Here is a 14,775-nt window from a genome sequence, read left to right as displayed (position 1 = left end):
GTTATCTTCAGGACAGTCAGTATTCAAGCCTGAGTATGCAGTATGCTACCGAAGAGACTAACTAAGGTGGTCTGCCCCTAAAGTAAAGCGGCAAATGATATTACAGAATGGTGTTATCAACAATTCTGGAATATAATGTTACTGTTTGCATTTCCCCCTTGATCTTCCTACAGGCCTATAAGGGAAATCAGCAGAATATAGGAACCATCTAAGGCAACCTATATTCTGCAAATAAGTCACTTACATGGGTATAGCCTGTCTGCCCAGCTCAGCAGGATTTGTAAGCAGTCCATTCATAGCAAACCAGCCTGCGGTAGTAGTGCCCCCTCCCCCCAACCTCCACTCAACAGAATTAACATTCATGCAAGTTAAATGTACATGCTAATGAGGAAATGGAGGTGGATGAGTGTGGGCAAAAGAACTTTCCGCTAAAAATTATATAATTCTTTTTCCTGCTTTACATTTTGTAAAATAAATGTCCAATGTAAATTTAAAGGGAATGTGTCAACTATAATTGATTTCTTCCAGTTAAAACCAGATAGTGACACATATACTTTTTATAATCTGTTTTTGACACAGTGGACAGGAGCTGACTAATTGACTTTTATTGGACATTTTTCCAAGCATGCTTTGTGACTTGTGCAGAGATTAGGAGGGAGTAGATAAGCTGTGATATCACCTATTGTGAATGGTGGATCCTACATTATCTATATATACCGAATTTTTTTTAAATATAAGACGCACCTTTTTTCCACCAAAAGAAGTCTGAATGCTAATGACCTCTTCCATTATGCAGTCAACGGCATGCGGGTGATGCTGGGAGGGAAGCGCTGTGCAATACCCACCCTCCCGCTCTGCACTATGTCCTGACAGCATACAGTATCAGGACATAGTGCACGTAGGCACGTACTATGACCTGGCGCTGTGCGACATCAGATCACAGTGCAGCATGGGCCGGAAGAAGAGCATGGAGCAGTGAATAAGGGACATCGGTGTCCAGAGCAAGAGGTATGTTTTTTTTTAATGTCTGATCTGAGGTCTGATGGGGGTTCAATCTGAGGCTGATGAGGTCTGTTCTGGGGCTGATGGTGTCTGATCTGAGGCTGATGGGGTCTGTTCTTGGACTGATGGGGTCTGATCTGAGGCTGATGGGGTCTGTTCTTGGGCTGATGGGGCCTGATATGAGGCTGATGGGGTCTGTTCTTGGGTTGATGGGGCCTGATATGAGGCTGATGGGGGCTGATCTGAGGCTGATGGAGGTTGGAGGGTATGACCTGAGGCTGATGGAGCTTATGGATCTGATCTGATGAAGAATGGGGGTTTGATTTGGGGGTCTGATCTGAGGTCTGAAGAAGAATATTTTTTTCTTATTTTCCTCCTCCAAATCCTGGATGCATGTTATAGTCCAGTGCGTCTTATTGATTGAAAAATACAGTTATCTTTCCTGGTAAGGCCAGGTTCACATCTGCGTTGTGAACTCCGGCACTCTAATCTGCTCACCGTATCAAGCATATAGACCTGCTTTCTACAGGATCCCCGCTGGATCCACTGGATCCCATTATAGTGAATGGGGATCCATCAGTGCACAATGGTATTCAGCTATACCAGATACAGTGAACTCTGGCAGTCCATTCCTCCACCAGAACACACTGTCGGAGTTCACAGAGCAGATGTGAACATGGCCTTATTCTGCCTGTAATTATAAGGATATCAATGCAGAAAAGTGATCTATACCGAACAAGAAGGGACGGCTATTATAAGGCTTTGTGTCCATTGTGAAAACTGCTGTATTTTAGGACTTTTCTTAAAATATATAGATAGTGACATGGAAAATAAAAAAAATGCCATGACCAAAGATTATTTAAAAATATGTTTAGAATAAAAACTTGATTTAAACAATAAGAGACAATAAAGGGAAACATATGTATTCCAAACTATCTTGCATATCATATGGGACATAGCTGCCATGGAACAGTGTATAGAAAGAAAGAAAGCTATTTTGTACATATGTAAATATGTAACAAAATAAATAAATCAAAAAATTATATACGGTATATCAAATATATACTGTATATCAAATACAGCCCAAAATCGAGGTCTCAGCATGCTATTTCTTACATATACAGAAATGCATCTCTGTTCATAACAAAACATTTGGTACTGTTCTAGAAAAATTCCCCACAACACAATGCATTTGGGTTCTGGGAAATCCCATATATTCTTTACTCTTCTATTTGGACAGTTACAACATTGGTCTTAGTTTGAGACTTCGAACAGAAGTTCATTTGCTTCATATAATCAGCCTTCTTGCCATGGGCTATGTCTATCATCAGTGTACAATATACGAGGCAGAAGTTAGTGCCGTCCTCTGGGGAAAGCTCTATGAAGGCCAGATGGGCTCTTTAATCCCAGATCTTTTCCCTTTTTACATTCGCTGCTGTTCAGACATCATTTGCACTGTTTTTAAAATGTCTCTCTCGGTTCCTGGCCATTAGACACAAACATAAAATACTTTCCCGAAAATCTGTTTTCATTATAGGCCTTACAGAGAACAGTTGGCTTTTACAATGACTGCCTAAGTGACTTTTTTTTGTGAGAAAACACTTTCCCAAATTAGACTACTTTGTATATCTATCTGCATCACAGAACACACATTAAATCTTCATTTTACATATTTTGTTATGTAAATTCTTATTCTCCGCGTATACACGGAAACAACTATAAGGACTATATAAAAAGCAGGAGTCTAAGAAAGGATTGGAACACAATTCAAAAGGTAAAAAATATGTTTACCAATTAATTAATTTGTTTTTCATGGCAATTAATATAACACATATTTAACAATGTAATAGAGGAAACTTAATAAAACATTGATATTTTACCTATATTCAGTACATGAAGACATTGTGTTGGAAAAGGACAGCTTGAAAGACTATCTAGGGTATTTAGCCAGCTGAAGGGCACCTTTACAAATGGCATCAATTGTTTGCATTTCAACCATCTGTAAAGCAGATCAAGCCGAGTGGCCTCACTTAAGGGACTTTGTATCAGATGGTCAGTCCAGCAGCACTGTGGTTACTCAACCAATAGTTCAAAGGTACAGAGACCTCACCAGATCCTGACATGCCCAGGATCAATATACATTAAGACAGAGAGACAGAAGTATAATTTCTAGTACATCAAACACACACAAGTCTTCCAGAGTCCATAGACCAAATATTCTAAAAACAATGCTAATGTCATATGGAAAAGAGTTGCAAGAAACAATATAAAGCTGATATTAGAGATGAGTAAATCAATTCCACAATTTGAAAATTTGATCCAAATTCTGACCCAAGTCCTGATTCTAATCAACCTGAATTTTGTCTGATTCAATTTGAGAGAATCGAAGAGAGAGGGGAAATTGGGGACACTTTCTATTCAATTCAATCCAAATCATTTGGCCAAATAGGACTCAAATCACAGTTCAAAAATGTGCTCCTCTCCAGCTATTATAGAGGACAACATGTCATATACAACAGCTCAACAAAAGTAAAAATAAACTTCTTACCTTGCATTTGGTAACTGTAAGGCGCTTGGCCTGGCTGAGGGGCACTGAAGCTTGAACCATAACTCTGAAATCCTGCTTGTCCTTGGGACTGAGATTGCGGTAATCCTCCTTCCGTCTTGATGCCTGCCCACAATGCACCTAAATCAGTTAGTGACATAAGATTTGTGTGTGCAAATGCAGTTAAATTAATCTAATCTGCATTAAATGTTACACTTCAGCAATTAACCTATACTTAAATGGTTCCTGGGAGTCTGACTGCTGGGAACCTGATTAATCCTGAGAATGGGGATCCAGTTCCCTCTATCTGATGATACAGAAAGTCAAGCATGCGCCTTTCCATCATTCATTTTCTATGTGATTGCTATAGATAGTTGAGTACAGCACCCAGCTATTTTCGCAGTCCTTTATAGAAAGAATGGAGCAGAAGGGCACATGCTTGACTTACTGCCCCATCGTGCAGAGGGAAATGGGACAATAGGCACTTTGACACTTTCTCCTCTCATACACTCATTGCATAAGTGAAGGAATAAGGGTTGGGAAGTAGAATTGCCCTGCATAGATCTTCAAACTTATTGAGAAGGAAGATAGGTATCAGTAGATCGATGGGCCCCCAGTAGTTAAGGGCCACCTCTGTGGTTTTAAAGTCCAGAATGACATTACTCCACCAACTGCATCGCTTCAATACCAGAAGTAAAGAGTTTTATTGCCACTTGAGACCAGTGTTCCCTTTAAAGAGGACCTTTCACCAGAGGAAAGCCTCTAAACTAACTATACAGAGGTGTAGAGCGGCGCCCAGGGATCCCCCTGCACTTACTGTTATCCCCGGGCGCCGCTCCGTTCGCCCGGTACAGCCTCCGGTATGTAAGGAGTTAGGCTCCACCCATTTGATCCTGCCGGCGTCTTCTTCTCCTATGCTGTAGCGCTGGCCAATGGCAGCGCTCAGCTCAAGGTCCTCTTTAAGCCTTGGCAGCTGCTGAGCAGGGTTGGCACAGAGCTGGGCACTGCGCCATCAAAGGTGGGCAATAAGAAAACCTAAGATAATTGTCACTTTAAGGAGCATACAGTGTAACCCCTGCACCATCCCGTACAATACAGTATAATCCCAGCACCATGCTGTTTAATATGCAGTATAATCCCTACACCATGCTGTACAGAATACATTTATAATCCCTACACCATGCTGTACAGAATACATTATAATCCCTACACCATGCTGTACAGAATACATTATAATCCCTGCACCATGCCGTAAAATATATAGTATAGTTAATACCCCATGCTATACAATAACCCCTACACCATGCTGTGTAATATACATTATAATCCCTACACCATGCTGCACAATATACAATATAATCCCTGCACCATGCCGTATAATATACATTATAATCCTTGCACTGCTATACAGTATACATATAATCCCTGCACCATGCTGTACAGTATACATTATATCCCCTCCACCATGCTGTACAGTATACATTATATCCCCTCCACCATGCTGTACAATATACATTATAACCCCTCCACCATGCTGTACAATATACATTATAATCCATACACCATACAGTAAAATTTACAGTATAATCCATGCACCATGCTGTACAATATACATTATAATTCCTGCACCATGCCATACAGTATACATTATAATCCATACAGCATGCCATACAATATACAATATAACCCCACAGTGTAGGTGTTATACTGTATATTGAATGGCATGGTGTATGGATTATAATCTATATTGTATAGCATGGTGCAGGGATTATAATGTATACTGTACTGCAAATGTATGGAGGTTACACCATGGCGAACAATATAACCCCTGTGGGATAGATAGATAGATAGATAGATAGATAAATGAATAGATAGATAGATAGATAGATAGATAGATAGGATATTAGATAGATAGATATACCTATATACAGCCTATACCTATATCTAGCCTATACCTATATACATATATACAGCCTATACCTATATACATTCTATACCTATATACAGCCTATACCTATGTACAGCATACACCAATATACAGCCTATACCCATGTACAGTCTACACCGTGTAGACTGTACATAGGTATAGGATGTATATAGGTATAGACTGTATATAGGTATAGGCTGAATATAGGTGTAGGGTGTATATAGGTATAGGCTGTACATAGGTATAGACTGTATATAGGTATAGGATGTACATAGGTGTAGACTGTATAGGTATAGGCTGTACATAGGTGTAGACTGTAGAGGTATAGGCTGTACATAGGTATAGGCTGTATATAGGTGGAGAGCATGCTGCTGCAGAACACACGGGGTAGAACCACTGGCAGGAACATACCATCCCAGTGATAGACACCAGTGGTTTCACCCCTTGTGTTCTGCAGCAGCATGCACTCAAGCTCTGTCCCCATCATACTTATGTAGCCGGCGCAGCAGGCAGCTCTCGTCTCAGGAAAGAGTCTAGCTTCTAAGATGGCGGCGCTGCCGCCAACACCGCCTCCACATTACATCTCCCTGTCCACTGCTGCTCCTCCTCTTTGGTCAGAAAAAGAAGGAGGAGTCAGCCGTAGCACGGGAATATGTGGTAGGCGGCGCCCCGCTGAACCGCACAGGAGGGAGTTTTGAAGAAGTCAGACTCATCATGAGTGTGGGCAAGTGTGGGCATTTTTTGCAAGCGGGGTGAGCAGCCACTGAGCGGACTTATTAAACTTGTGAGCGGGGGCACAATAATTGCTGCGCGGCCACTCACTCCTGCAGCTTAGAGGGAACACTGCTTGAGACAAGTGATATACATTGCAAACATTCAAAGTCTACTCAGCCTGTTCCGAATCAAAAACCTTAAACTATGATAAATTAGTGTGAGGACCAGGTGTTATTGATAAGTACTGAAACGCAGAGCATTTCATGTAAAGTATGTTGAGAAATATGACTGCAGCACCTGGAAAGACACAGAGGACCTACCCACAGTGTATTCTCCTGACGTCATCCATATACACTTCTGAATGCTGCCAATATTTTAAGCAAATTTAAATAATAAAATTCTATATGCAACCATTTAATATACCCCTGAGAAGGTTTATATATAAATATATATATTACAGTTTGCTGAAAGGCTCTTCATGTGTCTGTCAAGAAGAAACCTAAGGTAGAATGGAAAGAGTGACATATAATTAATGACAGGCTGCCTACCGTAAGGAGGAATTCCATAGGGCTGTCCTGGTTGGGGGTATGTAGCATATGCTGTGGCTTGCTGCATTCCTGTGGGGAATGAAGTCTGCCCATATGTGGCCATCGTTTGTGAGGAAGGGGTGGGCAGGATATGTGGGTAAGCTCTGCTATTAAAAATACAGAAACAAGATGAAAAATACTTTACTAAAAATAATGGCTTGTCAACATCTTCATCAACATGACTTCTCGGCTGAATTAAACACCAAAAACGCATACCGAGCTTAAATGTCTAGCACAGATTCCAGGAAATGAGAGGAGAAGTGCATAAAAAAACAAAAAGCTTACTGCGTTTTAAAGCCTAGTACGGGGTCCAGGAAATGAGTGGAATAGTAAAGTGAACAAATAATTTATTATGCGCTGTTATAGACAAAGATACATGAAATGTAGGTCACCATTGGAGAAAAAAAACTGTTAGATCTTAGGGAACAGTATAAACAGCAACAATAGGGGTACGTCTACTTGTAAAGGGGAACCGACAGATTAAAGGGGCAGAATCGTATGACATGCTAACTCTAGGAACCCTCTGACGTGACCACACCTTGATATACTGCACAGAAAATGGTGAGATAAAATGTAAAATATGGAAAAGGAGCTGTCAGTGCCTGAATTAGAAATGATTAAGAACGAAGGAAAAGATGAAGAAAGTTCAAGAGACAGCGGGAGACAGGACAGAGGACACAAGAGCAAGTAAAGGTGGTAACCTAATGCCGTCGCTGTCTCTTAGAGCACAGCAGTACAGTGCGCTAGACTCCCTCTGCTATGAACTGGCAGGAATACACAAAAAACAGGCAATGACAGGTTTATGGATGCCATATGTTTATTTCTTCAGTTGTAAAAAATGAAATCTTACTTGGATGGGTAGATCTGTGGGGAGAACTGGTGTGTTTGTCTAGGGCTAAATCCACTGCTTCCGATTACTACACATAGAAAAGAGGAAACCAAAATAAATTGCCATGCTAAAGAAAGAGAACAGTATACATATGAATATCAAAAAGTATGGAGATGGAGTACATATCATTTTATATATACAGTACAGACCAAAAGTTTGGACACACCTTCTCATTCAAAGAGTTTTCTTTTTTTTCATGACTATGAAGGCATCAAAACTATGAATTAACACATGTGGAATTATATACATAACAAACAAGTGTGAAACAACTGAAAATATGTCATATTCTAGGTTCTTCAAAGTAGCCACCTTTTGCTTTGATTACTGCTTTGCACACTCTTGGCATTCTCTTGATGAGCTTCAAGAGGTAGTCCCCTGAAATGGTCTTCCAACAGTCTTGAAGGAGTTCCCAGAGATGCTTAGCACTTGTTGGTCCTTTTGCCTTCACTCTGCGATCCAGCTCACCCCAAACCATCTCGATTGGGTTCAGGTCCGGTGACTGTGGAGGCCAGGTCATCTGGCACAGCACCCATCACTCTCCTTCATGGTCAAATAGCTCTTACTTTCAAAGTTTTCCCAATTTTTCGGCTGACTGACTGACCTTCATTTCTTAAAGTAATGATGGCCACTCGTTTTTCTTTACTTAGCTGCTTTTTTCTTGCCATAATACAAATTCTAACAGTCTATTCAGTAGGACTATCAGCTGTGTATCCACCTGACTTCTCCTCAACGCAACTGATGGTCCCAACCCCATTTATAAGGCAAGAAATCCCACTTATTAAACCTGACAGGGCACACCTGTGAAGTGAAAACCATTTCAAGGGACTACCTCTTGAAGCTCATCAAGAGAATGCAAAGAGTGTGCAAAGCAGTAATCAAAGCAAAAGGTGGCTACTTTGAAGAACCTAGAATATGACATATTTTCAGTTGTTTCACCCTTGTTTGTTATGTATATAATTCCACATGTGTTAATTCATAGTTTTGATGCCTTCAGTGTGAATCTACAATTTTCATAGTCATGAAAATAAAGAAAACTCTTTGAATCAGAAGGTGTGTCCAAACTTTTGGTCTGTACTGTATATATATATACATATGTATATATATGTATATAGATGGAAATTGACCATTGATGCATAATGGCCAGACTGGACAATTTTGGAAGAACCAGTCCACCATCTAAAGTGTAGAGCCTCTTGACTTTCACTTACAGCAGATATTGGGAAGTTAAAGGGGTCGTCTCACTTCAGCAAGTGCCATTTATGATGTAGAGAAAGTTAATACAAGGCACTTCCTAATGTATGGTGATTGTCCATATTGCCTCCTTTGCTGGGTGGATTAAATTTCCCATCATATTATGCACTGTTCATTTCCATGGTTATGACCACCCTGCAATCCATCAGTGGTGGCCATGCTTGCACACTATAGGAAAAAGTGGCGGCCTCTCTGGTGGTCAAGGCGGCGGATAGGCAGGAGCTTTTTCCTATACGGTGCAAGCACGGCCACCGCTGATGGATTGCAGGCTGGTCATAACCATGGAAACAAGCAGTGTATAGTGTGATGGAAAAATGAATCAAGCCAGCAAAGGAGGCAATATGGACAATAACAGTACATTAGTAAGTGCCTTGTATTGACTTTGTCTACATGATAAATTTGCTGAAGTGAGAAAACTCCTTTAATGATTGAACAGTTGGATGTAAACATGACTGATCTTTTTTATTCTCAGTGACATACGTAAGCCACTGCCACAGGTGTCTGGTATTGGAGTACTTTCTTGTACCTGTTTGTGTAGGGTATAGCTTGTATGTGTATAGGATAGTGAGGAGAGAAAGCTGTTGGCCCAAACTTGTATGGCCAGCCTTAGACTAATGTTTATTAGGCATACAAATTCCTAGTATTGCTGAAATATGCACAAATATTGTCATCCAATGCCATTTTCAGAATGTCAAATGTTTTAATTCACTCGTTATTCAGTCTGCATTCATTCTGTAGATTTATTGCAGACATTCCTGTGACGGAGAACTCCATTCCGGACCCCTGATTAGGGATGTTTCTGCAGAACGTGTATGGATTTCTGCAAGCTGCATTCAAGTGATTAGGACAGTCATAGATGTAACCTATCTGCCATGAGAGAACATATCCCGTCACTAGAGTATTTCTCTGCTCAGTGTCGCAAACGGGGGCGCCACTTCACTATAATAACACTACGCTTGTAGAGAATAGGAAATTGCTGAAAAAATATCCAACAACCTCTGTAGAAGTGTATCGTTATAGAGGTCAGGTTCATTTATCAGTTCCATGCTGATATGTAAAAGAACTTCAATTTCAATTATGTATAGGTGAACATTTGACACAAAAAAAGTCAATGAATAGTGACCATTGTACAGTTAGATTAACTTTTTATTCTACGTTCTAGATTTTGCAATACTCAAAGTACAACACATTCACAATACTGGTAAAGTTAAAAAAAGTTATCTTGTCCTAAAAATAAACCTAGTGACTAACTATACGTAGTGAAAACAAAATCAATAAATGCTCAATATTTAAAGATGTCCCTGAATCACCATTTGCAACTATCGCGTCAGCAGGAATCTGACCACTGGGATCCCCAGCAATCATGAGGATAAGGATCCTGCATTCCCTGTTTGAATGGAGCCATGGACTGCCCCTCCATTTGAACTCTTTGGGATTGCTGGGGATAGCTGAGCGCCGTACTTGGCTATTTAATGCAGTCCCATACACTCTGGATAGAGGAGCAGCTTGACCTCTGTTTTATTCAAAAAGGGGATAAGTTGTCATTCTGGTGCAACCTCTTTAAAGGGAACCTGTGATGTTGAACATGGTTTGTGAGCTGCAGGCAGCATGTTTTAGAGCAGAAAGAGCTGAGCAGATGATATGTAGATGTAAAGAAAAAAAAATCTGTATAACCTTTATTTTATACATTTAGATTCCTAATCATTATGGGCTTTGAGGTCAAGAAGGCGGTCCTATCAATGATTGACAGCTGTCTCTGTATACACAGTGATAGCGGGCAGCAGGGTGGCTGAGTATTTAGCACTGGTGCCTTGCAGCGCTGGAGTCCTAGACTCAAATCCGACCAAGTACAACATCTTCATGGAGTTTGTATGTTCTCCCCGTGTTTGTGTGGGTTTTCTCCGGTTTCCTCCCACATGTCAAAGACATACATGCATGCAGGACTTTCATCTCCGCTCAAAAATCATATTCTGAGCTGACACCGAACGGACCCCATTATAGTCTATGGGGTCTTTAGGCTCCGTTACGCTCAGTTAGGTCTCAGTTATCTGCAGAATTCGTCCTTTCCGTTCTCCTGCTCCTCAACGCAAAGGAGAAACGGTGATGTGAAAGGAGCCTTAGATTGTGAGCCCCATTGGGGACAGAGTGATGCTAATGTCTGTAAAGAGCTGCAGAATATAGTAGCGCTATATAAGTGAGGGAATATAGGGAAGGCTGAAAGCCCAGAAGAGCAGGAATTTTTATAAATGCAAGTTTACTGAATCTTTTTCCATAAATCTGTATATCAATCTGCTCAGCTCCTCCTGTTCTATAACATGCTGCCTATAGCTTACGTTGCATGGTGACAGGGTCAATTTAAACCTGAAAATAACCTCTTTAAACCTGAAAATAGGCTTTCGTCCCTCTTTACAAGGGGGGGGGGGAACCTACAGTATTTTAAAGTACTGAATTCTGAATCAATAAACTGGGGTCAACTAGTCATTTCTTAGCAAGAATGAAGAGCAGCTACAAAAAGCATCTCTTTCTTGAAGACTGAGCACGTCTGTGCATGGCCAGGACAGAACATTGATTTAATGGAAACTGTATAATACTTCCAGAAATAGAGGTATCTATGTCTACTTATGTAGCGGACAGATGATTTCTATAAATTACTATGAATTCCCATAAAAGCATGTAACTTGCACTAAAGTACTCCATAGTAAACTTTAAAGGTGGCAATAGGCTAGAAAGCATAAAGAAATGGTGCTTTACTGCACCACAATCATAGTCTTCAAAGGGGCTTTGGAAACATATGATATGATAAAGGCTCAAAGACAGCAGTGAAAGAAAAAAATCTATAGACTGGCCTTTGTGATATTGGAGCATATCAAGGGAGATTTACTAAGCAAAATGTGGCAGAAATCTGGCACAAATGAAGCCAAAATAGTGGCGTAAATGCCATGCACCAAATTCATTATCACAATAGCGAGACAGTCCAGCATTTATGTCTCTCTATTGAGAACTTAGAGGCCATTGGACCTGGCCTGAATTTCCAAGCACCAGCAAGAAGTGAGTTGTTTTTTCGTTTGTTATATATCAAATTTATTTTATTTAATGTTATACCAAGTTCAACAGATTTATTAACAGTGTATGGTATGTATTGGCATGAAAATACCAATGTTCGGCAAGCCAGTGAACAGGTGGCATAGGCAGAGAAAAACTTCTAATGGCGCGTTTACACAGCACAATAGTCGGGGATAAACGAGCGAAATGCTCATTCATCAGGTGAAACTCTCTTTTGTGCAAGCAAGCAAGTTATTATTTCTGGGCAGCGGATCATGCGGTCTAAACAGCGATCTGCTGCCCAGAAACAATGCATCTGTATGAGAACGATTGATCACAATAGCAATCCCTGGTCCTCAAACTGTGGAGGTGATCGTTACATGTAAATGCAAATGCATGTTTCTCCTCCAGTTATCGGGAAGGAACGCTTCACTCCCGATAATTGGATGCTCCGCGGCCAGTGTAAACCCACTATAACTTGCCCTACACAAGATTCCCCAAATGTATTATACTCTACCATGTACACCATTGTCATAAATAAGGGACTGTTTAGCTTAGGTATACCCATATACATACTGTAGATAGAAGCGGCTAATTTTGACCATTTTGGCCAACGATCATTTGAAAATTATATACAAGCTTGATGGTTGATGGAAGACTGGTGTCTGCCAAAAATGTGGTCTATCTTGTTGGGATATGTTGGGCATTATCAGCTCATACTATACATGTAAGGCATTACTGGCTGATGGGGAACATTTGCCACTTTGGACAAGTCTACTCTTTCTTTTTTTTAACAGTCTCCCAGATATGCCAGGTTAGTTTAATCTGCTGATGTTCAGATTGTTTGGATGGACAAGACATCAGCGGCACTCTGGTTGATCGTAAGCTTTGATATTAGAAATGCATATGTCGTGTTTTCATTGCAATACTGTAACCCACACCGTCCATCTGCACTAATTGTAATACATCCCTCTAGAATGTGTAGGATAATCTGGTAATCCAATCGCTCTCAATAGTTTTCTTAGAATTTTATTAATTTTCCAAATGCTATGTAATATATAGTTTTATTTGTATTAAATGTCGAAACCTTTTTTTTTTTACAAACTATCAGGCTGTGAAATAATGTAGATTCCATGATTCAGTTAGACAGAACTGTATAACTTGTGAACGAACGTGTCCGCAGAGGAAAAATAAATAGCTGTCATTTTGTCACTGTATGCTATTCAAGCACTTAAGGAAAAACATTGACACCTTGTCATAACGGCCTACTCACCTGACCCTGAGTAGTTGTCTAAAGATTCGTCTGCCGTTGTTGCAGTGATGTCACTGCTGCTCATTGGCTCTGTTTTAACTGAAGATATAAGAATAATTATTACACCTCATAATTAAAGGAATATGGTCAGGATGTTTGAAAATAATACGAGGTCTAGAAAGACTAAGCTGCTCTATGGTATTCTTCTGAATAGTAGGCTGAGAGGATAAGACTATGCTGGAAACACAGTGGACCATACTGGGTGATCACTGCATGATGACATACATGTTTGTGGAACTGATACAAATGGTTATGATGTGCTTATCCTGAATACATGTATCATATAATTATTTAAAGAGTTTTTCTGGGAGTATAATAGCGATTGACCTATCCTCAGGACCAGTGGAGGTCCGATTCCCAGAAATGCTGCCAATAAACCGTTTGAAAGGGTCGAACAGCTGAGAATTCCTCACACAATACCAATCATAGCGCCGAACATTGTATAGTGGCTCTGCTTGGTATTGCAGCCCAAGCCCATTCACTTTAATGGGGCTGCACATAGACCATATGACCGATAAACATAATGACAACCACAATAAGAAGTTGATTATCTATCTTGAGGATAGGTCATCAATATTTTACTCACAGAAAATCCACTTAATATCAGGAAAGTGGGGTCTTTGTTAACCACTTCCACAATTTTCCATTTTTGTTTTTCACTCCCTGCTTTCCCAGAGCTATAGCGTTTGTATTTTTCCATTCACATAGGTATATTAGGGCTTGTTTTTTTTTTTGCTGGCTAAGTTGTACTTTCTAATAACACAATTTATGATGGGGAAGCTGGAAAAAATTCCCAAATGGGGTGGAATTGAAAAAAAAATGCCACAGTTTTATGGGTTTAGTTTTTATGGCATTCCCTTGCGATAAAATTGACCTGTTACCTTCATTCTCCAGGTCAGTACAATTACAGCGATAGCACATTTATATAGTTTTTCTTGTGTTTTAATACTTTAAAAAAACTTTATTTGCATTGTCATCTTCTGACACCCATAAAGTTTTTATAGTTACATCTATGGAGCTGTGTGGAGTCTCATTTCTTGTGGGGTGATCCACAGTTTTTATTGATACCATTTTGAAGTTTGTAGGACTTTTTAGATCACTTTTTAGTCAATTTTGGCGAAAAAAACACTGATCAGGCCATTACATTTTTTTTTTCCTGTTTCGTCATTAACTGTATGGGATAAACGTTCATGTCTTAATAGTACAGGAGTTTTGGTATGCGGCGATACCTATGCGACACACTTAAATTTACAGCAGCCCCTTAGCTGCCTTAGATTTAAGTCTTTCTTCAGACTAGAAAATTGGCCTGAAGAAAGATCAATGTGGTGGGCCTGCGCCACCTCCCAATCCCCGCCTACTTCTGAAAGTGGTGTGAAGGGAGAAATGTTGCACATTTTGCTGCACAAATATCGTGCGACAAAATGTGTGACCAATTTACGCCACAAAAGTGGGGTAAATAGGCTAGTAAACGTCCCCTTAAGGGATTTTCGTTTCATAGCAGAAATC

At 40.1% G+C, this 14,775-nt stretch overlaps 1 protein-coding gene across 10 annotated transcripts in view; it reads right to left on the bottom strand.

Moving 5' to 3' along the window:
- Window positions 1-14,775, bottom strand: part of EYA1 (EYA transcriptional coactivator and phosphatase 1) — a 115,295-nt gene that overhangs the window by 78,562 nt on the left and 21,958 nt on the right. For 2 of the 10 annotated variants that reach the window (XM_040432974.1, XM_040432982.1), the window contains 4 exons: window positions 13,231-13,308; window positions 7,626-7,692; window positions 6,737-6,882; window positions 3,551-3,688 (listed from right to left, as the gene is read on the bottom strand). In XM_040432974.1, the coding sequence (XP_040288908.1) occupies window positions 3,551-3,688; window positions 6,737-6,882; window positions 7,626-7,692; window positions 13,231-13,308 (429 nt within the window). The remainder of the gene's footprint in view (window positions 1-3,550; window positions 3,689-6,736; window positions 6,883-7,625; window positions 7,693-13,230; window positions 13,309-14,775) is intronic. The other 8 variants (XM_040432983.1, XM_040432977.1, XM_040432978.1 and 5 more) reach the window with 5 other exon arrangements.

Source organism: Bufo bufo, chromosome 5 (genome assembly GCF_905171765.1).
Source record: "Bufo bufo chromosome 5, aBufBuf1.1, whole genome shotgun sequence".
Taxonomy (NCBI): domain Eukaryota; kingdom Metazoa; phylum Chordata; class Amphibia; order Anura; family Bufonidae; genus Bufo; species Bufo bufo.
Note: the sequence above shows the minus strand (reverse complement) of the source record. Positions and strands in the feature narration are given on the sequence as shown.